The sequence below is a fragment of the Opisthocomus hoazin genome, chromosome 4 (assembly GCF_030867145.1).
Source record: "Opisthocomus hoazin isolate bOpiHoa1 chromosome 4, bOpiHoa1.hap1, whole genome shotgun sequence".
Classification (NCBI taxonomy): domain Eukaryota; kingdom Metazoa; phylum Chordata; class Aves; order Opisthocomiformes; family Opisthocomidae; genus Opisthocomus; species Opisthocomus hoazin.
The window spans coordinates 95,388,876-95,411,926 of NC_134417.1; the positions used below are offsets into that span (position 1 = coordinate 95,388,876).

General features: G+C 55.1%; 1 protein-coding gene across 3 annotated transcripts in view; it reads left to right on the top strand.

The window, feature by feature from the left end:
* The window catches only part of AGAP3 (ArfGAP with GTPase domain, ankyrin repeat and PH domain 3), a 152,320-nt gene that overhangs the window by 85,052 nt on the left and 44,217 nt on the right, over positions 1 to 23,051 (top strand). For 2 of the 3 annotated variants that reach the window (XM_075420009.1, XM_075420008.1), the window contains exons 9-11: positions 2,865 to 2,957; positions 11,238 to 11,342; positions 16,580 to 16,748. In XM_075420009.1, the coding sequence (XP_075276124.1) occupies positions 2,865 to 2,957; positions 11,238 to 11,342; positions 16,580 to 16,748 (367 nt within the window). Of the gene's footprint in view, positions 1 to 1,431; positions 2,485 to 2,864; positions 2,958 to 11,237; positions 11,343 to 16,579; positions 16,749 to 23,051 lie in introns of those variants that run through there. The other variant, XM_075420010.1, reaches the window with a different exon arrangement.

Genomic DNA, 23,051 nt, shown 5'->3' on the forward strand with positions numbered 1-23,051 from the left:
ATTGCTCTGGACCCAGACCACATAAATTCACAGCGTCCCCTGCCCCATCCCTCTCGCTGCACCATTGGCATCCCGGATTCCCCTGGCTCCTCGTGCTGGGAGTGCACCCATCTCCCCCGGCTTCTGACATCCTGGAAGCATCTGCTCCGATGTCCGGAATGCTCCATGCGCTCCCCACCGTCTGCATCTCATACACCCCCCAGATCTCTGTATGCACGTGTTCCCAGCCCTTCCCCAGCACACGTGCTCGCCCCCGTTCCTGTGCTGCCTGGCAGGTAGGCTGTCCCCCACCACCCTCCTCCTCCTCCCAGCACGCATCGCCCTTGCAGCGGATCCACTGCTCCTGACGCATGGTTGTTTCCTTGCTAGCCCCCCCTCCTCTGTGTGCTCACGTCTCCCTGGAGATGCCCAGTAGGTCTCCTGTTGTTGATGGTCATGCTTAACTGTTGCACTTGAGTGGTGATGGATGCTTCTCCTCCCTCCCCGCCGTTTCTCTTGCTCATGCTTGCTGCTGTGCACCAGTGCACGCGGGCGCTCATGCACTGCCTCCCATCCTTCTGCTCACCTGCGCGCCGACGGGTTTTGGACTCGCCGTCAGCTCATGTTCACTCTCCCACTCCTCCTGGAGCCCCGTGCTCAGCTCACACGTGTGGGCACACGCTCATGGGGGGACGAGGAGGGCGGCTTGCTGGGGGCTTACGCTTACTCGCTGTGGACATCATCATCCGTCTAGGGCTCTCACTTGCTCACTCATCCTGGGCTTAAGCTTGCTCACTCTCGCTGTGGGGCTCACCCGTGCTCGTCCAGGCTTGTGCTCGCTCGCCGTGGTGCTGGGGCTCACGCTCACTTGCTTGCTCTTGTGCCGGTGCACATACATGGCGCACATCGAAGTCGTCACCCCATTTGGCTGTGGCAGCAGCAGCAGCAGCTCCCAACACTTCCTCCCGCAGTGGGGCAGGGCCAGGAAGCGCAGGGAAGGGAAGGCTGGTTTCCTGCCGCTAGCTATTCCCAGGCAGGCAGCGTGGGTGCAGGCAGCAGCCCCTGGCCCCGCGGGGTCCCCCAGGTGGGCCCGGGACTCCCCGAGCCCAGTGCCGGGCAGCCCCGTCCCGAGCCGTGCCCCGCTCCTTTCTGTCCAGTCCTCCTCCTCCTCCTCCTCCTCTCCTCCTCTCCTGCTCTCGCTCTCCCGCTCCCCCCCCTCCCCACGCCGCAGGGCAGGGGTCTGTGTGCCGAGACCGCCAGGTGGAGAGAGACTCTGCTGCGGCGCCCGCCCCGTCCCTGTCCCCGTCCCGCGCCCGGGGCCCACCGCTGCCACCGCCGCGCCCCGCTCCGCGGCCGGCCGGCCGGCCCGTCCGCTGGCACCCAGCGCTGACAGGCTCGTGTCCGCGTTCTGAGTATAACTTGCCAAACTCTTTATTCTTTCGATATTTGCAGATATGTGCCACTGTTTCCAACTTTTCATCAACAAAAAGGCCTTTCCAACTCCTTCCAAATTAGAAGATCCAGGTGGTTACACACGGCACCTCTGTACAAATTCTCTCACTTTTCATTGCCTCTCCAGGGCCGGATAAGGGATGGGCACTGGGATTGATCTAAGATTAGAGGCTCGCCCGCCCTCCAGCCAGCATGGGTCCCCCCCTCGGAGACACGCAGGAGCCTTTTAAATCCCCCCAATGTAAAGTCTAGGAAGCGCTGAGACGGCCTGCGCCTGCACTTTAAGCTGGGACATTTCTGGGCCTGCTGGATGCTGTCTAGGCACTTTCCGTGCTCGGGGATGCCAGGCGGACGACCCTGATGGGATGGGAAGACCTGCAGAGCCGCCGGGACCGGGCGACAGCAGCGAGTGGAGCTGGATGGGCCAAAAGACGCTTTGCTGCTGCCTGCGGGAGCTGCTGTTAGCGCCTGCCGCTAGCACGCGGCTCCTTCCTCCCTACCGCACCTCCTGCAGCCTGCATGGACTCCTGCTCCTCCTCCTCTTCCTCCTCGCAGCAGAGCAGCCATCTGTGTCTCTTTAGTTTTCTTCTCTTTCAATCTCTTTGTTTTGTTCTGGGCCCAAAAGCAAGCGAGTCGGTGTCCCAGGCGCGTGGGGCTCTTGTCCCTTTCTGATCCAAAGCACACGGGGCGCTCCCGGACCGAGGGGGTGTGTAGGACGCTCCAGAGAGACGCTGCCGCTGCCCTTCTGCCATTGTTGTGATTCTGAATGTATTGATTGTGCTCCATGCCGTGTATGACTTGATATTTTCCTCTGTCCTAAGCACTTTGAATGAGTTCTGCTCAACAGACTGTATATTTCATATTGTATTTATTGGAGTTTGCTCTCACCGCAGCCGCCCTCGGGGGCTGGCGGGTTTTGCTCTCGACTCTCTAGACGTGTGGTAGATATTTATTGTCCATGCTCTTTTGTAAGGGGCTGGTATCTCTGCCCGGTGACCTGTGCTACTTTGTATGGTGCAAGTGTGCTCACAGAATAAATCTGTTGGATTAGTAGAGGTGTGAGTTCCTTCGCTGCCTTAGCCTCCTCTGCTTCCATCCATGCTCCACCTGCATCCCACGCCATTTCTGTCTGTCGCCATGTCCTGTGTGCCCTCGCGGGAGGGGGGTCAGAGGTAGCCCCGTTCTGCTAGGACAGCCCTGCCTGCAGCCGTGGGGGGAGAGGACAGCGTGCGGGGGGGTCGGGGGGGGCGGTTGGGGCTGGAGTGTCCCTGGAGGGGACGGGCGAGACGCCGGCGGCTCCGTGCGCTGGGAGACCCGGCCCGGGGGAGAGCGGCCTGGCCTGGCCGGGCCTGGCAGCCCGCGGGGGCGGCGCGGCCGTGCGTCCCGGTGCCCGGTGCCCTGTCCCTAACGGCCCCCTGTCTCTTCTCTTCCAGTCTCGGAAGGGCGCGGACCCGGAGCGGGACAAGAAGGTGCCGGAGTGCAAGGCCGACAGCATCGGCAGCGGGCGCGCCATTCCCATGAAGCAGGTAAGGTGCCCCCCTTCCCCTCCGCGGCACCGCGGGGCTTTCCGGTGGGCGCGGGGGGCTTCGCGAGGCGCGGGCAGCGTGCGGGAGCGGCGCGGGCCGGCGGAGCGGTGCCAGCAGAGGGCAACCGCGCCCCGCGCCCGCCGCGCGCCCCCCGCCCCACGCTGCAGCCCCCCGCAGCGCCGCGCGCCGCTCCTGCTGCTGGTGCTGCTGCTGTCCCTGCTGCTGGTGGTGGCGCTGCTGCTGCTGGTGCTGCTGCCCCTGCTGCTGGTGGTGGCGCTGCTGGTGGTGGTGGTGGTGCTGCTGCTGCCCCTGCTGCTGGTGGTGGCGCTGCTGCTGCTGCTGGTGCTGCTGCTGGTGGTGGCGCTGCTGCTGCTGGTGCTGCTGCCCCTGCTGCTGGTGGTGGCGCTGCTGGTGGTGGTGGTGGTGCTGCTGCTGCCCCTGCTGCTGGTGGTGGCGCTGCTGGTGCTGCTGCCGCCCCCGCTGCTGGTGGTGGCGCTGCTGCTGCTGCCGCCCCTGCTGCCCCTGCTGCTGGTGGTGGCGCTGCTGGTGGTGGTGGTGGTGCTGCTGCTGCCCCTGCTGCTGGTGGTGGCGCTGCTGGTGCTGCTGCTGCCCCTGCTGCTGGTGGTGGCGCTGCTGGTGCTGGTGCTGCTGCCTCTGCTGCTGGTGCTGCTGCCGCCCCTGCTGCTGGTGGTGGCGCTGCTGCTGCTGCTGCCTCTGCTGCTGGTGCTGCTGCTGCCCCTGCTGCTGGTGGTGGTGCTGCTGCTGCCACTGCTGCTCCGCTGCAGCCTGCCTGCCCTCCAGCTGGACAGGGAGCTTCTCCAGGTCACCCACCATGGCAAAGCATGGTGAGCACGGTGCCCACACTGGGAGCTGTCATGGGTCAGAGGGAGGCGGCCACTTGCCTCAGCAGCGGTGCGTTCAGCTCCTGCCTCCTGGCTTCCAGGGAAGCTCGAGCTGCCTGGAACCAACCCTGAACATTGCCTGTCCCTGAGTCTGTCAGTTGGAAAGCAGCGACGGGTAATGTCCGAGCAAGCCAAGTTGTACGGGTTGGCTGGATGGTGTTTTCGCCGGGATTTTCCCGCACTTGGCAAAGCTCGTCTGTACACTGCTTTGCAGCACCTGGCTGTGTCTCAGCGTTCCACCCTGTGCCCCCTGTGGTGAATCCATTTTTCTTCCCACGGCCCCAGCTGACCTCCCTCTGCCCCGTCTGCCTACACACTGCAGGCCGCTTACATCTCTGCGTCACGGGAGCATTGGGCAGTGGGGCGGGAGGGCAGAGCCTGCATCCTGACCAGGTACTGTCTCCCTGGTACTGTTTCGTGCTGAGTATTCAGTGGGGAAGGAGATCCCTGGGAAGGACTTGGTGAAGCCAGGCTGACTAAGGAATGGGGTGGTGAGTCAAAAGAGACACCCTGCTTGCTGCTGCAGCTCCCAGTGCTTCCTGCCCTTCCAGTCTGTGTAATAATACAGTGAAAGGTCTGCAAAGCGCTGTTGTCAGTGCCACTGACCGGGGAGTGCAGTGGAGCGGCGCTGAAGGAGGGCTGTATTTGGGAGGGCAGCGTGCTGAAGGTCGACTCTGGGGCCAGAGGGGAGCAGTAGCAGGGGAACCAATGCCGGGCGCCAGGGCGGGGGCTGTGGGGTCTCACACATGCGGGCTCTGCTTCTGGAGTGCTGAAGGTTTGCACGGCCCCAGCAGGAAGGGGCGTATCAGCTGCGTGCCAGGTCATGCCCTTTCTCTCCCTGTGGCACAGGTCTTTTTTTTTTTGATCTCATGGTTGGAGCAGGAATCATGGCTCCTTTAACTGTTTCTTCCATCGCTTCTGCTGCTGGGGTTCTTGCCCCTCTGTCCATACTTCTCCCCTCATTTCCAAGCAGAGCTGGCTGCCTCTGCGCACCCTCTGGGAGGGCTGATGTGCTGGAGATGGTGTGCCTGCTCCAGCACCGCTTAGCACTGACCTAGAGAGCTTTGAGGTGCCCAGTCCAAGCCCTGCATCCATGCCCGGTGTGCAGCCTTTTGGCTGCCGGTCTGTGTGGTGGGTAGTTGGCTTGCAGTGGCAGTGCCTGCACTCTTGGATTTTGATATACAAAACAAAGCTTGCACATCACTCCTCTGCTTTGCAGTAAGAAGTAGGTGCCAAACTACTTGCCTGGTTCAGGACCGCAGTGAAGTGACCGGTTTGCACAGTAGCCTGCCAGAAGAGCCCTGGAGCAAAACGTTACCTTGTGAGATCTGGGTCCACACCAGGGCTCAGGACTGGCACCTCCCAGAGCCAAAGCTGCAGGAGGTGGTTTTGCAGAGGAGATCCTGGCAGTCTCTTTGCAGGAACATGTACTGGCACTGGGGGAAGCAGTGTCTTGTCGGAATGGTAGGCACCAGTTTATGTAAATAGATCTCCTTCCTTGCACTCTCACTGACTGTGTTACAGCACACAGGAGTTGCTGGCCCTGGGGCAGTGTTCAGGCCACAGAGCACTGCTGTGACCTGTCTCTTGAGATACTGTGGCATTCTGCTGCCCTCCCACTGCTTGAATTAAACAGTTGTGCTACAGCATCGTAGGAAGGCACGGAGGTTTGTTCCTAAAGGAGAAAACGGGCTGATGTAAATCCACATACAGGTTGAGGGGGATGGAGTTGGTGTCAACATGCAGTGCAGTGGATCCAGAGGAGCATGAGTGCGCTGCAGTTCTGCACCGCCTGTGCTGTGGCCCTTCGCCGGGTCGTCCCTGCAGGAGGAGCGATGACTTGGTACCACCAGTGTGAGAAGGAGCACTCTCAGGAGCTGTAGCTCCGTATCACAAAGATTTGGGATAGTTGATGATTGCTCTGCTCTCTGATATGGACCTGCCCTTTCTGGAAGATTGTGGAGATCTCATTGCTTGCTGTCTCTTTGAAGGGCAGCGACACAGCAGGGCCTTTAGCTAATTTTGCTCTTACGTGGTCTGGTGGTCCTGCCCAGCCATAAAAGAGCAGAGAAACCAGTCATTTTGAGGGCTGTAGAGTGGCAGAGATGCAGGATCTTCTGCCTGGGTGCTTGGCCAATTTCAGACTGCTTCACTTCCCTCAGCGTGTGTGCTCCTGGGTTGATGGCAGCAAATGCTGTGTTTGGGGTGCTGTGGCCACTGGTAGATACCCTTGGGAGAGGTTTGATTCCTCTGCTTGGAAGAGCAAGACTGGTGCATGTTACAATTACCCAAAGACAGTTGAAGTCAGTAGGTGGTGTGGGGCAGCGGTAGGGGTAGTTGCCCTGTAGACTCCATCCGTGATAGCTGTGGTTGTGATTACTGTGACCAGTGCACGATCTCCTCCTGGACTTTGCAAGAAGAGGACTAGCGCTAGGGACTGCTGATAGCCTTGTTTGGTGCTTTGGGTTGCTGCACAGAGCTGAGTCAGATGGCTGGGAAGGCTGACCGTGAAGTGCGAGGCTGGGTTGGGTGTTGCAGAAATAAGAAATGTTGGGTGGAGATTCTGCTTGGCTGGGGAGGGACGTATGCTGCCGCGGAGGCGCGGTGACTGGCTGTCACTTGTCACCACCTTCTCCAGCACAACTGAGACCAGCGCCTCTGGGTGACCTGCTCTGCCTCCCTTAGGCCCCACGCACACCTAGAAAAGATGGAAATGCCCAGTGGTACAGATGAGGCCATGGATGTCGGGGCCCCTCTACGCCTAGGACAGCACCTCCTCTGCTTCCAGTGCCTCTGCTGGGGCTGCTGTGCACCATGGGCCCCGGTTCCCTGTGCTGCAGTGTCCTTTCGGTGATACCTTGGCTCAGGTGGTCTTGCCAGGTCAGAAGAGCTTCTTCATAGCTGGACGATTGTCTCTGAGAAGTGGGTTAATTAGGCTGGGAGACTAAGCTTCCCCAGCTGTTCGTTACTAGGAATGAACTCCTAATTGCACATGTACCAGATTCTTTCTGGGAAGGCTCTACTGACTGCACAGGCAGCCCGGGGGTCCCCAGGTCCCTGGCCCGGCTCAGCTCGGGCCATGCACTCCAGTAGGGCCCAAGGCGGGTGACTCCTCCTCCTTGGGAGCTGGGATCATGCTGGGAGCTTAGATTACATTTAAATTGCCATTTGCATTTTCCAATCAATACGCGACTTTACAATTAAGTTTGGTGTTAAAATTCTTAGCAAAAAGTGAGTGGAAGGGAGATTTGTGGAGTAAACGAGTCCTTTGGGGGCCATCGCTGCTCCCTGCTTCATTACGCTGCATATTGCTGCTGCTGCTTTTACTGTGCACCACCACAATCCAAACACAACGCAGAGACACTTGCGCTGGCCGACAAAATGCCGGGAAAGAAAGGAAAAGTGGGGAGAGGAAGAGGGTTGGGCTGTCTTGCCTTTCATCTCTGGCAGCTTCTTCCCTTCGTGCGTGACTTCCACACTCGGGGAGAAACTTGTGGAAGAGTTCTTTCTTGTAAATCTTTACACGAGAAGCAGAGAGAGCTCGAGGAGTGGCAACGTGCGCCGGCGCAGGGCTCTCGGCAGACCTGAGGAACCTGGCCAGGAGAGTTCTCTGGATGCTGCTGGGCCAAACCTCCACATTCTGCCATCAGAAAAGGAGCTGGGCTGCAGAGCTGTAACCTTGATGCAGTCAGCACAGCAACGCCGTTAAAACCTGGGATCCTCTCGGCTTCTGTCCCCTGCCTCTCAAGCTTCAGTACAGCAGCGAACAACAACTCTAACTGAGCTCTGTCCCTCGATTCAGCTGTTTCTTGCCACGCCTTAAGGGCCTCTTCCCCTCTCCCCCATTTTATTAGGTGTTTACTTAGACTGTGTAGTTGCTCCCAATTTTTGGATTCTTGTGCCTTGTGGCTTGGAAAAATGGGCTGCCAGTGCTCGATTCTCTGTTTCCAGGTCTGGTTTTGCTTGTGTTTCAGTTTGCGAAGTTCCAGGTTTGTGGCTGAACTAACTGCAGCTGAACTCTTCTTTGCAGACAACACATTTCTGGGGGTTGATAGAAGATGCAGCAGCCTGGAAGTGTTGAAGTAGGTATTTCTGTAGCACCAAGGTGTATCAAGTCGAAGACACATCGAGGAGAGGAGAGGCAGCTGGAGCTGTTATTCTGCAGTATGTATTGGCAGGTCAGACTGTAGAACTGAGCCAGGTTTAAGGCCAGAAGAGATCATTATGCCCAGAAGTCACAGAATTTTGCCCAGTGACTTTGCGTCAAATTTGTAACTTCAGCCTGGTCTGGAGCAGATTCGTCTGAAAGATATTGAACAAAAGTTCTCAAATACGGAGAATCCACCATGTATCTAGGTGAGCTGGTGTAATACTGAACTGTCTTTATGTGCGAGGAGGAATAATCATTTCCACACATCATCTGGGAGATGCGTGGCCCAGCGGTGCTGCTAGAGAGGACAGTTTTGCGTAGGTCAGAGCCAGAGCAGAGCCAGCCGTGCCCTGGCGTTGAGAAGACGCAGGTGCTGCTCGCTGCGTGTGAGAGGGTGCTGTGCGACCTGAGAAGCAGTCTTGGCGCTGGCCTCGAGCGATCTGCTGTGTCGAGGGGAGGATGCTGCCCTCGAGCTCTGGGCCGGCCGGAGGCTCTCCGGGGCGAGCAGGTTCATGCTCTCAGGAGCACGTTCTGCGGTGCGGGAGCAGCAGAGAAGAGTGCACGGAGAGGTGATCGCAGTCTTCTGGTGACGTCGAAGGCTGCTGCGGAGTGCCTGGGGCCGCTGTGGATGGTCGTCGTGACGGGACAAGTGCCGCGCTGCCGTTTGTCGGGGAGGTGCAGGAAGCATCGGGTTCCAGTCTCTGGCAGGGGGAGTGCAGTCTGCGTCACTGGTGTGTTTCACGAAGAGGTTAGAGTGACGTGGGTACGCCAGAGCCTGCCCTGGGGAGGGATGAGGTGAGGTGGCCTCTGGCCGCTCTTCCAGCTCTGCTTTGCTGTGACAATGTCACGCCGTCTGCCTTGTCCGACGTGGCAGTGCCCTGCCGGGCTGGGTTACCTCCCCGGCTGAGCACCGGGAGCTCGGGAGCCGCTCGGCGATGGCGCTCGGCCCGCGGAGCCCAGCCCGCGGGGTGGGCTGGCAGTCGGTGTCCGGGAGCAGGACCCTGTGGGAGCTGTGCTAAAATCCACGCTGTTCGCAGGAGCCTGCTTTGCCAAGAGGTGTGACACAGTTTGTCAGTGCGGTGACTTACGCTGTGCGGTTTCTGTGTTGGCTTCAAGTTTTCTGTTTGTTTGTTTTCTGTGAGCTCGTTTGGGGAAGACGTTGATTACGCAATGTGAATTAAAAACAGATTGGCTGGACCGCTATCCAAGTACTTCTGTTGGACATGGATCTGACATTCATGATTATGCGTGTTCTCATTTGTGATTACACTTTGAGACCTTTCACTTAACCAGTTGTTACTCTGTACATTAATGGTTTCATGGATTTTGTACAGTTGGTTTTTAATGGTGTGTGCTGCTTGGTTAAAAGCCTTACAGAAAACTAAAAATGCTGTGTCAAGGCAGTTACGATAGTCATCAGATATTGTGATGTTACCAAAAGTAGCATCAGACTTCTCCGATGACCTGTTTCCGCACTGGTTGGCATTAGTTACGCTGCTGTCCTCTCGTTCTTTGCTGATCTCTTCTTGCGGTGGCTTTTCCACAGTTTTGCCCGGTGTAAGCGTCCGGCTAAGCGGCCGTAATTAAAAGGGTCATTGCTTTTCCCCTTGCAGGTCTTGGCAAAGCATGAGCTTTCCGACTGCTGCCATGTTCCGAGGCATGTTAAAATCAGCACCTTTTAACCGCAGCTGAGTGAGCTCTGCAGCTAATTCTCTCGGAGCTCTCGAAGGCAAGGGATCAGATCCTGCCACCAACACAGCTTAGCTTTTGCTGCTGTGCTTTAACTTTCTGTCCTTGCTCGAGTAGGAGGCGTTTCCTTTTCACACTGTTTGCTTCACAAGTACTGAACATAAGCGGTCATGGAGCACTTCTGCCCTTTGTGCATCGTTAGTGCTGATTTCATGGTCATGTCTGGCAGCGTTGTTACCCCAGCATGTGCCAAACCCTACAACTTTTTGTTGTGTTTTTCCATCATGCAGGCACGGCAGCCTCAGTCTCTAGGCAGTGGGACGGGGCCCCCAAATATGCCGAGGCTGGCAGGACAGGAACTTTCTGTCCGGGTTTTTGAGGAGGTGCTGGCCTGGGGCCCAGATTTTTGCCACGTTAGGAACAGCCAGTCTGGATGTCTGTCCAGACAGTGCTTTTGGAGGTCCTGGGCCTGACAGTTGGTAGATCCAGCCTTTTCCCAGACTCTTGTTATTCATGTGTACTTTTGTCCCCCTGTGCTGTCCTTTCCTCCCTGCCAGCAGAATACTTGATGTGCTTTTCCCCGTCCCTGCTCCAGAGCACTTGCGCCTGGATTCTTGCCCTGTCTTCCTTCTCATCTCCACCTCTGGCTTTACCTGGTGCGTGACGAATTGCTGCCAGAAGCAGATTGCCGCGGGAGGCAGAGCTGGGTGGGGAGAGGATTGGAGGGTCCAAGCTCCAAGTGTCGGTTCAGATCAATGGAAGTTAGTTCTGGGTTGGGCTGGTGGGAAGAGGGAGCTTCAGGGCATGTGAGCACGGTTGTTTTCAGGCCCTAGGAGTGCGCTGTGCCTGAAGACCACAGGATGGGTCTCATGTAAAATCCGAATGGGGAGAGAGGGTGAACTGACCCCTCAACTGCCCAGGACCTGCTCTACTGCCTGACGTGTGTCCCTAGCTCCATCTGTTTGACATCTCTAACAAAGAATTGCAAGCAGGCAAGAGAATGCATATCCCTTCTGAGACCTGAGACTTGTATCTTGGAGCGTTGTTCCAATGATTGGCCTCTGCCTGTCCCAAATTGTCCTTGCGTCAGCCATCCCTCTGGCTCTGCTTTTGGTGATGGGAGAAGGCTTGGGAGCACTGTGGTAACAGAGCATGGTGAGGTTGCTTCTGCCTTGTGTTGGCACTGTTCTTCACCTCAAGAAGGGTTTCCCAGAGGGAGTGATTTGGGACAGCAGAGTATGTGATGGGTCCCTCAGAGGATCTGAGCATCAGTACTGGCATGTGGAAACCCTCGTCTCTGAAAATGGGGGGGTGGGCTGTCTGGGGAGACATGCTGGAGTTGGTGAGGAAAGGGGTGCAGCCCTTTTCCTACAAGTCCCAGGGAAAATGTTGTTGGGAAGCCCAACCTAGAAGATATCTTCTTGAGTCCTGATCTTTGTGTCTCTTCAAAGACCGGTCTTCTACAAGGGGCGATGCTGGAGCTGAGCGGGAGGTAGCTGGGCCAAACAAGGTCTGAGTCCCTTGACACTTCTCTTTTAGGGTATTCTCCTCAAACGCAGTGGCAAGTCTCTCAACAAAGAGTGGAAGAAGAAGTACGTGACACTGTGTGACAACGGAGTCCTCACCTACCACCCCAGCTTGCATGTAAGTACTGCGCCAGGTTGGGTAGAGGAGCAGGGTGGGATGGAGCAGTGTCCTCTTCCATGCTATGGCTGCTGCTGCAGGTCCCCTTGCAGATGCCGCCATGGCAGAGAGTTGCTTGGGAAGGGTTTGGCAGCAGGTGAAAGCCCCTGTCTCTGCCTGCAGCAGGAGGTTCAGCGCGAGCCCTCAGCAGGGCAGGTGTATGCAGCAGAGCTGGTTTTTTACCAGGGTCTGGAGAAAACTTCTTCCCTCTCATGAGTGCTGTCTCTGCAGTGCCAGGCTGGGTGAGAAAAGCTGATAGGAACATGCTCTGCACAGAATTATGCTAAGTAAATGCATCTTTCTTTTCTCCGTTTGACTTGCTCAGTCCATTGAAGCAGGGGTTGATGCCTCCCTGCATCTGGGGTGAGGAGCAGGCGGAGAACTCCTTGCAGCCACGGCTGATGGTGTCATTTGGGTGTGGAATAATTTTCCTGGCTGCTAGGTATTGGGTAATGGAGATGAGGTGCCTGTGCAGAGCCTGCCGAGCTGAGCTGTTGCTCGATGCATCCCTGATCCTCTTCACTGCTTGGCTCAGGCACACAGCTGCCTCCCCATCCATCTCTGTCGCCTCCCCACTGCGGGGCTAATGACTTCTTCCCCATTCCCTCTTGAGCACAGTTTGCTGCTGAGACAGTGAGCCACGGACAGACACACCTGTGACACCTCCGCAGAGGGGACGTGCTGCAGCGGGACGGCCGGGCAGCGGCCGCGGAGCGCGGGGCAGCGCTCGGGCGTGGGGTGGTTTAAGGGGCTGGAGCGCTCTGCGGGGCCAAAGGGAGGAGAGCAAGATGTTGCAGCTCCTGTGCTTCCTGAATGCTCCCGGCCCTCGGTGTGTCCCCAGACTTCTCAGACGCATGGGCATCGGAGTGCCCTGGGCATCGGAGTGTTTCTCCTCATTTCTAACGCTTCATCTCTAACTCATGGGCTTGCAATGCTCAGTCGTCCAGCTTCTGAGCCACCGAGCCTTTTCACCCTCCTGTCCTTACAATGGAAAGCCGGTCATTGCGTTTTCTTTCCTTGATTTGTGGGAGCCTGGGGAACAGGTTTTTTTCTTGTAGTCTTTGAGCCCTCTACCATACTGTGGTTCTGCTGTTCCCTAACTTCGTAGCCCCGTTTTTTGGTCTTTATAGAACCAAACTGGGAGGGAACGGCGGCTGCTGCTGTCTGCTCTGCGTGTGTGCTCACACGCGTGTGTGGGTTTATCACATTTCCATTGGAGACATCCTAGGCCATTATTACAATTAGCTGTAGAGGCAGAGTAATTTCTGGGATGTTGTTTAACCGCTCTCAGATGATGCTGCTACACACTAGGTTTCTCTCGTTTTTACACCATTTCTTCCTCAGGGGGTGATCTAGATTGATGTCACTTGCTTTCCTTACTGCACTTCTTCGGTGTTTCATTTCATTACTACATTGCCCCAAGCAAAAATCTGGTTTGCTTCCACCTGGTGCTACTGGTGATCCACAGCCCGTTGCTAAGAAAGGCAGGAGATGGGCCTCTCCTCCCCTAGGTTTCGCTTTGAACCTTGCACCCAAGATACGTGTTGTATTGCCCTATATGTTTACTTAGAGCAAGGACTAATTATGTGTGGGCTACAGAATGCAGAGCTGATTGCTGCCCTGCTCTGACTTCTGCGAGGATGGGGGGGTCTGCGTGCTCCCTCTGTGGCATTGCCTCCCTGAGGACTGGGAAAAAGAGCCATGACACCTACCATCGTGGTACATTTTTTTACTGCGATGCTGACAAAGGCTTTGGTGAGCATTGTGCCGTTCTGATTAGCAAATGCCCTTCCACCTTGCCTTGCCTTCCCTCTGGATATCTGGCTTATGACCTGCTTGGAGGGGACAGACGCAGGAAGGAAGCCTGGAGGAAGAGGTGGTCCAGAAGAGGATGTCCCATTACATCCTCTCCTCCCCATCTTCTAGAGTGAATCTGGAGGTGCTGCAGTGCATTTGTCACTGGGCTTGTCTCCCATGGCATGAAGCAAGTTCCCATGTCTTCATGGAATGACAGAGCAAGTTAGGGTTGGACACCCTGGGCCACTAACAAAGCCTGAAGAAGGGCATGTGCTGCTTTGTCACTTCCATGTGTGGCAGCAGCTCTCAGGCCAGCAGGCACATGGTGAGGTAAGCTGCTGCGAGAGCAAGTACTGATCATCAGTCAGTCTAGGAGACACGCAGCACCCTGAAGCTCCTTCCCTGAGCTGCAGAGGTCCCAGCTTCTCCCCTGCCTCGTTCCCTGTACTGCAGCGTGTCTGGGGGATGGCAGAGTTCAGGGTGCAGCAGAGGGGTCCCTGAGAGCACGGCTGAGCACTGCGGGAAGGGGGTCTTTCCCAGTCCCTGGCAGGATGGTCAAACCCCAGAGCATTTTTGTGCTGCTTTTGTGTTCCCAGTGGCTTTTCCTTGGCATGATTCAGGGCAGTTTCTGCCTACACTGCTCTTGCGTTTCTGTTACGTTCTCTCCCTGTCCCTCTTGGGGTGAGTGTGGGTACCACAGGGGTCGGCAGCCCTGCCCTTCTTCTTGCTCCTCCCGTAGATGTATCCACCCCAGAAGTGTCTGTGCCCCATCGGATGAAGATTACAGCATGGCTCTGGCTGGGTCATACTTCTGAGTTTACCAACCAAAAGCTTTCTGGTGGGGTTATTCATCTGCTTTTGGGTGTTTGTCACTCGAACTGTTTCTGGATCTGCATCTCATCTTGGCAGCTCCAGCTCCACTTTGAAGTTTCCTCACTGGGAGTCAGGGTTAAACTGTGGGTTTGCAGTCACAGGCTGACAGAGTGCTCTGGTGAGCTGGCTCCAGCCCTGAAATCAAGTGTTCTGCGACTCCTCGATGGAGACGTATCTGCCTTGACTCCCAGCCTGGACCTACGCGTGGGTCCGAGGGAGCTGTGTGTCCTGCCCTGAGGTGCCACCTCTGCCGCCTCTCTGGAACGGTCGGCGGTTGCAGAGACTTTGCAAGTAGGACACCTGGAGCTGGAGCAGCGGGCAGCAGTTCTTGCTGAAGACAGGAGTGCCTCGGGACCCCATCCCTGGATTCAGCACAGCTTTCCTGGTTGCATCTGTATTTTTCTTACCTTTCTGTGAGTGTGTTCAATGACAGGAAAAGAACAAGTTCCGTGAAGAGACCAGTGTCGTTTCCTATCACTTCCCCAAGGCCTTGGAGAGTAAATGCTTCTGCTCGTGAGGAAGGCGTATGTGGTTCAGCCCAGCTTCACTGGCCAGGCTGTGCTGTGCTGCGCAGAGCTAGAGAGAAAGCATCTCCCATTTTGCAGCCAGTGGAGCCATTCACACAATCACCTTCTGTTAATTCTATCTGCAACATCAATTAAATTGTTTGTAGAAACTAATTGAATGTGGCTTAATCACACATCTTAATAGCTTTCCACGCTTTGAACTCGTTGTTAATTCCAGTAATAAAATGAAATGAGAGAACTGGCTGGGTAATTAGCGAGGAGGCTTGGGAAGAAATTGCTGTTTTATAGCATGTAATAAAAGCAGTGCGCTGGTGACCGCTCTCTCCGGCAGGCAGCCGGCTACCGCAGCAATTGTGCTGAGTTAGGGAAAATCCTCCAGCCCCTCTGAGATTCCCTGCCCAGGGGTGCCACCAGGCTCCCACCCAACCAGGAACAGCCTGGAGCAAAGTCTGGTTGGGCTGGTTATCTAGGGATTGCTCAGGGCACCAAAGGGTGTGTGCGTGTCGTTTGAGGTCAAGTCAGCCAGAAGTTGGAATCACAGAAGGTTGTGCTGCCATGCTGCCCCATCTCTTGGGTTTGCTGTGAGGACTGGATGCCTCTACAGGGGTCTGTGGAAGGAGAAAAGTTCAACCCGGGGTGTTGATGTGCTGCTGAGAGGTTGTAACCCTTTCGGGTAACCACCTGAGACCACAGAGCATTGCCCATGCAGCCCCCATTCACCCACTTCTTGGAGCCAAGGACTGGGAGAACAGTTACTCCTAAACTGATCTTGTTCATGTATTTATCTTCTTGGATTTGGAAGCAGAGAGGAACCAGGTCTGAATTAATTTTTTTGGTGACCTGCTTGTGAACTGGAGCAAGCCCAAGCCTCCCTGCAGCAGCCAGTCTCGCCCTGGACGTTTGCTGCCCCTCCTCTCCCGATTTCAGTGCATATCCCCAGCGCAGAGAGCCAGGGGAGGATGCACCCACGTCACAATTCCTCCCGGAGTCTCTAGCTCAGCTTTCGGTCCCTGCTCCCTTGAGGTCTCCCCAAGACCCCTCTGTGCGTCTTTGGGGGTCACATTGGTTGGCTCTTCTTGGGGCATGAGCCCCAGGAAGAGCCAAGCCACATCAGGAAGGCTTGGGGGAGAGCTGCGCAGGGCAGGGATGGACACAGCTCAGGAGAGGCTAGGGGTCTGCAGCCTGATTTTGACTGAAAGAGGAGATGCTGTTAGGAGACAGGGCAGAATGATATGAACAGTCTGCGAGTGGAATTTTTCATTGTATAATGAATAGTCTACCAGAGAAATGGTGGAAACACCAAGTTTTGAATAATGTAAAGCTGTGCAGGTGAATGTAAAAGGGAGGTGTCCTGAGTTGTGTTGTTTGAGGCTTGAATTATCCTAGCTGTGACGTGAGAGAGAATTTCCAGGTACCCCATTACTTACACTGTACCATCTTATATCATTAGCTGTTACAGTTGGGTGCTGTGATTAAAAAGACAACGGATGACAGGGAAGAAGCACTGCCTGCCACCTACGTTGTCTTTTGCTCCATCTAACCTCTGATCCCCAGCCAGGCTTGTCATGGCACCTGACTGCCCATGGCAACATCCCGACGTTACTGGTGTCGGAGATGACTAGTTCTGGGCACTGGAATTGCGACCTGGCACTTCTCCGGAGCCGGTTCTAAGGCACCAGCTCGTCATGGGAAGAAGGCGGGTTGGAGTCAAGGCTTTGCATCTGTGCTGTCAGAAAACAACTTTCTGTGGGCACTGGGAAAGTCATAGGGTCTTTTACCTCTAGCTCACCTGACCTGAGGCTTCAGTGTAGTGCAAGAGAAACCAGCATGTGATGAGCTCCCAGATCACCTCCAAGGCGCTGGCTGACCGCCTGTCTGTAACCAGTTACCATGCGGATGAGTGGATCTGGGTTTTAGTTTTGGTTATGTGGATGGGAGGGGAGCTGAGAGTGGTGGGCCAGGGCAGGGCTGGTTTTGAAGCATTCTGCCTCTCTGCTGTAGGATTACATGCAGAATGTCCATGGGAAGGAAATCGATCTGCTGAGAACTACAGTGAAGGTACCGGGCAAGAGGCTACCCAGGGCGACAACGGCAGCAGCACCCAGCGCTAGCCCCAAAGCCAACGGGCTCGCGAAGGAGAGGAGCAGCACACAGCTGACGGGAGGCACAGGTAAGGGCTGGTGTGGGTGTCACAGAGCTGGTGGCCGTCCTTCCCTCCAGTCCATCTGCAGTGCCTTGCTTTGCTGAGCTGGAAGCAAAAGCTGTTGTGGAGTTTCTTGCTTTCACCACTCTTTGGGAGAGCCTTTGGTGGGTGTTGGCGTTTTTATGCGGGTCTCAGGTAAGCTCCCGTTGGGATTTTACGCTGGTTAGTGGCCAGGACAGAAGAAAGAGTAGAAGGGCTTTAGCTGGTGGCATGAACTCCCTGCAAGGAAACGGTCAAGTCTGATGAGTTGCTGTGCATGGGGGACACTGTTGTTTCTCAAAACGAAGGAAATCTCAACCAGGGATCTCTCTTCATCCCTGGCAAGTTCTCTTCTGTTTCTTTCCTTTTTCTTGGCCCCCTTTTTCCTCCTCTCTTTCCCCTGGAGTGATGTGAGTGGCTTGTTCATTATTATTCTTCTGTGTGCAAGTTCAAGAGGTGCAGCTCCCACAGAGAGTGGTGGGAGGAGGTGAGGCTGGGAGGCTCTCTGGTTTCCCGTGGAGTTCATGCCACGCTGCTTGCTGCTTCTCCTGCCGCGGGAGGTCTCTCGCCCTGCCCGGAGGAGCTGTTGAGTTTAGGGCTTTCCTGCCTGGGTTTCCCAGGGCATTGACCTGCCTTTGCTTTGTCCTTGGGATTGGTGTCCTTGGCCAGGTTGGACAGTTTCCACACAAATTCTTGCCAGCAAGCTGTTAGCAGCAGTCTAGTACAGCAGGGTACAGGTAGCTCTCCACTCTTTGGGATAACGAGGGAGTGCTGATGGTGCTGCTGCTAACAGAAATCCTCCATAATCTGGTACTGCACACTGTGCCACCGAGAGTGCGCCTGGGTGACCACATCCTCGTTTCTGTCCAGTCCTGCTCTGCACCCCGGTTGTGTCCTGCAGTCAGGGTGTTATCGGCACTGTGCTTCAGAGGTTTTTGGGGCCGAGGACTCGTGAGACGTGGTGCAGATGGCGTGAATGCCGGGAGCTGGCTGGGGTCCTCAGCGCCACGCACAACACAGGGAATGGGGCATGCTGACATGGCTGTGCTCGCATGGTGACGAGTAGGAAATAATAAGCCCTTCTGAACCCAACCTGCTGTTTCTGTAGAGTCAGAACGAGCCTGCAGACCAGATAAACTGCCAGTGAATGATTGCAATTACTGTCCTTTTTGACCACGGATGTGCAGCTCTGCCTTTACTGCCGTGGCTCTCCACTGTACACTGTCATTTCCTCACCGCCACCGCACGCCTGCAGCGTGCCCGGGTGCGGTAGCAGTTCCTGTCTCTGCACAGAGGCACTTCTCGGGCGTGCATTTCCAGGGTGCTTTGTCTGAGCTCCTGCTTAGAGAAGGTTATCGGAGCTGTAGGAACAATTCACAGACAAACCACAGAAAAGCTTACGGTGGTGTCAAACCAAATGCCCATGCAACCTTGTATCCTGCTTTCAACAGTCATCTGAGTCCTGTTGGGCTCGCAGGAGCAGATTGAGATGTGACTTGATTACTGATTACTGCTGCTTGGAAAACCAGCGCCTAGAAGCGAGCGCTGTGCGAGGCCTTTCAGTCTGGGTGACGAAGCTGGAGGAGACACAGCGCGTGGAGGCTGAAGTTAGAGCAATTTAAACTTGAGAGGAGATGTAGTTTCCTAGCAGGGAGTGTAATTAAATGTTGGAATAGTTTATCTGGAGAGCTGGTGGACTGCTTGAAGCCTTTAAAATGAGATTAGTTATCTTTCTACAAGATATGCTTTAATCCAGCTCATGTGTGAGTCACTGTGTGCGTGTGCACAGGGGATCAAACTGGGTGGGTATGGTGGTCTTTTCTCATGTAGAAATCCCTGAATATGAGATCCCCTGCTCACTGTCTTCTCTCTGGGTCCCCGAGCAGAACAGCACTACTGTGCTACCCAGAGCACATGCGTCAGCACGGGGCTCAGCATTAAGACAGCAACCTTTATCAGATTTTATGTGTCTTGGCTTTGGGTGGTTGTCTGCGTTGGTCAGAAAGGTTTCTTCTGGCATACAAACGGCGAGATGTTTTCTGAGGAATTTTTGCAACTCCTCTGATGCCTCCAAGACTAATTGTAGCTGACGATGCAGTCGCCACGGTAAGTGCACTGACATGATAAAAATCCTCTGAGGTGACTTGCCCATATCCCTGAGTACTGGATTTGGGGTTGGTAAAGAATCTGCGAGCCTTCAACTTAGCAGGGACTTTGCAGTTTTGCTGCCTTTGGGACTAGGGATGGGACTGTTCCTGGGGTCCACTGGGCATCTCTCAGCTAATACATGCTTTGGGCAGCTGGAGAGGGAGCCCCTCAAAACTTGCAGTTCTCTGCCAGTGGACAAGTTAATCTTCAGAGAACACGAGCTTTTTGGAGACCTGAATGATTCGCTGTTTTACACCAGGAGCATCTGGGTAAAACCAAATAGCCTGTGTTTCGAGTTCAAAGCAGGTGGTTTGAACATGGTTTCTTTGTGGCCTGAGCTCTGCCAAGGTACGTGAGTGTGCTAGTTAATGTCCACTATATGCACAGTCCTGCCCAGGGGCAGGAAAAGAAGTAGCAGATGAAGGGGAAGAGGACAAAAAAAAGAAAGATCTCACACTGCCCTGTATGTGGATAAAATACACATGTGCAGCACTGTGGTGACGATTCAAAATCACCTGCAAAGTAGGTACAGACAGTACAGCTTGGAATTAAATAAAGTAATGGGGAAGGAGCTTGTACTTGTGAAAGCTGTGGGACTCAGATCAATGGATGATTGTACCCTGGTATTTAAACCATTAAAAGAAGCAACTTTACGGTAGTCAGAGTTGGTTTTATTGTAGGTTGCATGTGTTCCCATTGTAAACTCTTGTTTTCAGAGGCTCAGAACGTTGTCAGACTTTGCAGCTGCCTTATGTCCACCTAAGGCTTACTTTTGCAGAGCATGGATGCAAATGTGGTGTTACAAGTGCCCGGGAGGTTGTGCAGTCTCCCTACTCAGTGATAATCAAAAAACAGCCAGACACAGTCTGGGGCAACTCGCTCTGGGTGGCCCTGCTTGAGCCGAGGGGTTGGACAAGAGAACCTCCAGAGTCCCCTTCCAGCCTCAGCCATGCTGTAATTCTGGATTTGTTTTGCCAAGATTAAAATATGTCTCCGAGAGCTGTAAATCTTCAGAGATTTTGTACAAAGATTGCCTAGAAGCAGAAGGTTTGTCCTCAATTAGGAACTTTTTTTTGTTTATCCCCTGGAAAATATATTGGGATTTGATCAAAGTTTTTGAAGTTGGTTTCTGAAAGCTCTGGAGCGTTTAGTTTGGGCTGTCGGGAGCTCCTGACAGAATGGTCCCTGCTTTTCTGTGCTATATCTTGCTCTCTTTCCAACTGTAACGTCCTCCCAACTTCTGTTTTTGTATGAGAAGAGACTAGCCAGAGACAAAAGAGTAGTTGAGATCAAGCACAGGGTCCGTTAACAAGTTTAGAGCTGACTAGATGCGAATAACCAGCATTAGTACAACATTCATGGCTGAGCCCTAAAATTAAGCCCTTCAACATCAGGAAGTCCTGAAGCACAGGTGTCTGTCCTGTGTCACCGGCGCGTGCCGTGCCTGCCGTGCTGGCTCCCGTTGCCTGCAGGCAGCGCTGGGCGCAGAGCTGGGCTTGACCAGGCATTGACCAGGCAGCCCGGCCTGGGAAGCGGCTCGAGCAGCGTGTTCCTCATCCGTGTTCCTCATCCGTGTTCCTCATCCGTGTCTCACGCAGGATTCGCTGTTTGCACATCGTGCTCGCCATCTCCCCAGTTGTGCCCTGGAAGACCAAGAGGACACCTGGGAAGTGCCAGCCAAGGGGAGCTCGTCTGAGAACATTTTAGATTGCCTTCCAGATGCATCTCTCGTATGCCAGGGCACTTTCTGACTCATTCTTGTCCCCTAGGTTTTCTTTGGAGACTTGTTGCAGACTACCATTGAACTTGATCCTCTGACACTATGGTTTAGCCGTGCTAAGCTGCCAAGCTGTTGGGTGTTCCTGGCATGGTTCTGGCTTACGGCAAGGAGTCTCTTGGACAACACCTGGGGAGCATGTGGGCCGGCACACAGATTGGGTGCAGCTTCAGGGGGGAGAGAGTTGCCGTGTGTAGGCGAAAGCTTAGTCGTGCCACAGGGTCTCAGGACAGCGATGTTAGTGTGTGCGTCTCCAGAGGGACCTCTCTTGGGGCCGGGTGGGTGGCCAGGCCACTGCTGCAGGCTGACATTGCCATGGTGGAGCAGCACCTGGGCTGCTTTGTGCAAGCAGCGCAGCCCCACAGCAGGCACATGTTGGGGTCCAGCATGTGCCAGCCAAGCCAGGAGAGGGGTCCACCACCGTACATGCTGCTGACCTGCTCAGCACCCCACATGGACACAGGGTTTTATGCAGGGGCTCTGACGGCTCTCGTGTCTCACTGTAAAAAGGATCCCTTCAGTGGCATGGATGTGGTCAGGGACAGTGATGAAATCGTCTGTCTGTATGAGCCATCGCTCCTTTGCCTAGGCCAGGAGCATGTTCCGTGTATGCGCTCAACCTTCCGCAGTCACGGTCCCAAGACTTCTTCGGGCCAAGCACCCTGCGTCAGAAAAACGAGTGGCCTTATCCTGGGAGACACGCGGGGAAGAAGGGCCGTGTAACACTGGGTTCCTGGAAAGCTGCAAGCATGTGGCGGGGGGGAGGAACTGGCCTTCATGAGCGTGCCTGAACAGAACATCTCGTCACTTAGATGAGAATATATTGTGACTGATGTGCATGAAGGCTAAGAATGTGTTAAAGATGTGATATGTGGATATGGATATATAAAGAGAAAACGCTTCTTATGATTTGTAAGGTGTTCCTCGTAATGTGATAACAGTCCAAGAACTGGTTTGAGTAGCAAGGCACCAGTTCCTCGATCAGCCATCGGTGCTGCGTGGGCATGAAATGGAGCACAGGCAGACTTGGCAGAAGGAAAGAGACACCACGGACAGCTTACGGGGACGCAGGGAAGCGCACCGCGGCAGAGCGAAGGCTGGTTGTCAGCTTCCACGTTGGCTACAGCATTTGGATCTGTTAGCTCTCTGAGGGAAGGGGTGGTCACATGGATGCTTTTGGAGCTAGACAGGGGTGCAGACATGAAGTAGTCTTGCTGACGGACACTAAGACAGCGTTACTTGTTTTTACTCTTTGTAACAATTTCTTTCTGAATTTGGAGTGAAAAGTCAGATGGTTTAGCATTGCTTAGTGAATCTTTATTTTACAGTTAATTCTTCTGTCTTGCTAAGGCAAGATGAACTAGGTTGGAAAATTCAGGGTGCATTGCATGGAGGTAACTAGTCAAAACAGAGTGGGGAGTGCTGGCACTTACCAACTGCACCCTAAGACATGAAGAGGGAACCCTGAAGCGGGGCATCCAGTTCCTCATGAGGTCTAAAGGTCCTATGTAAAATGGGCACTACCAACCTAGTGGCCTTGTGTGATGGAGCGACTACATCAGGGAAGAGCTATGGATGTCGTCTGTCTGGAGTCCTGTAAGGCCTTTGACATGGTCCCCCACAACATCCTTCTCTCTAAGTTGGGGAGATACGGATTTGATGGGTGGACTGTTTGGTGGATGGTCGCATCCAGAGGGTAGTGGTCAATGGCTCAGTGTCTAAATGGATCAGTGGCAAGCGGTGTCCCTGAGGGGTCTGTACTGGGACCAGTGCTGTTTAATATTGTCGTCAATGACGTAGACAGCGAGATTGAGTGCACCCTCAGCAAGTTTGCAGATGACGCCAAGCTGAGTGGTGAGGTCAATATGCCTGAGGGATGGGATGCCATCCAGAGGGACCTGGACAAGCTCGAGCAGTGGGTCTGTGTGAACCTCATGAGGTTCAACAGGGCCAAGTGCAGGGTCCTGCACGTGGGTCGGGGCAACCCCTGGTATCAGTACAGGCTGGGGGATGAAGGGATTGAGAGCAGTCCTGCCGAGGAGGACTTGAGGGTGCTGGGGAATGCAAAGCTAGACATGACCTGGCAGTGTGTGCTCATAGCCCAGAAAGCCAACCATGACCTGGGCTGCATGCCCATCAACGTGGGCACAGGGCGAGGGAGGGGATTCTGCCCCGCTCTGCTGAGACCCGCCGGGAGCCCTGCGTCCAGCTCTGGAGCCCTCAGCACAGGACAGAGCTGGAGCTGTGGGAGTGGGGCCAGAGGAGGCCCCAGCAATGACCCGAGGGCTGGAACCCCTCTGCTGGGAGGAGAGGCTGGGAGAGCTGGGGCTGGGCAGCCTGGGGAGGAGAAGGCTGCGGGGAGACCT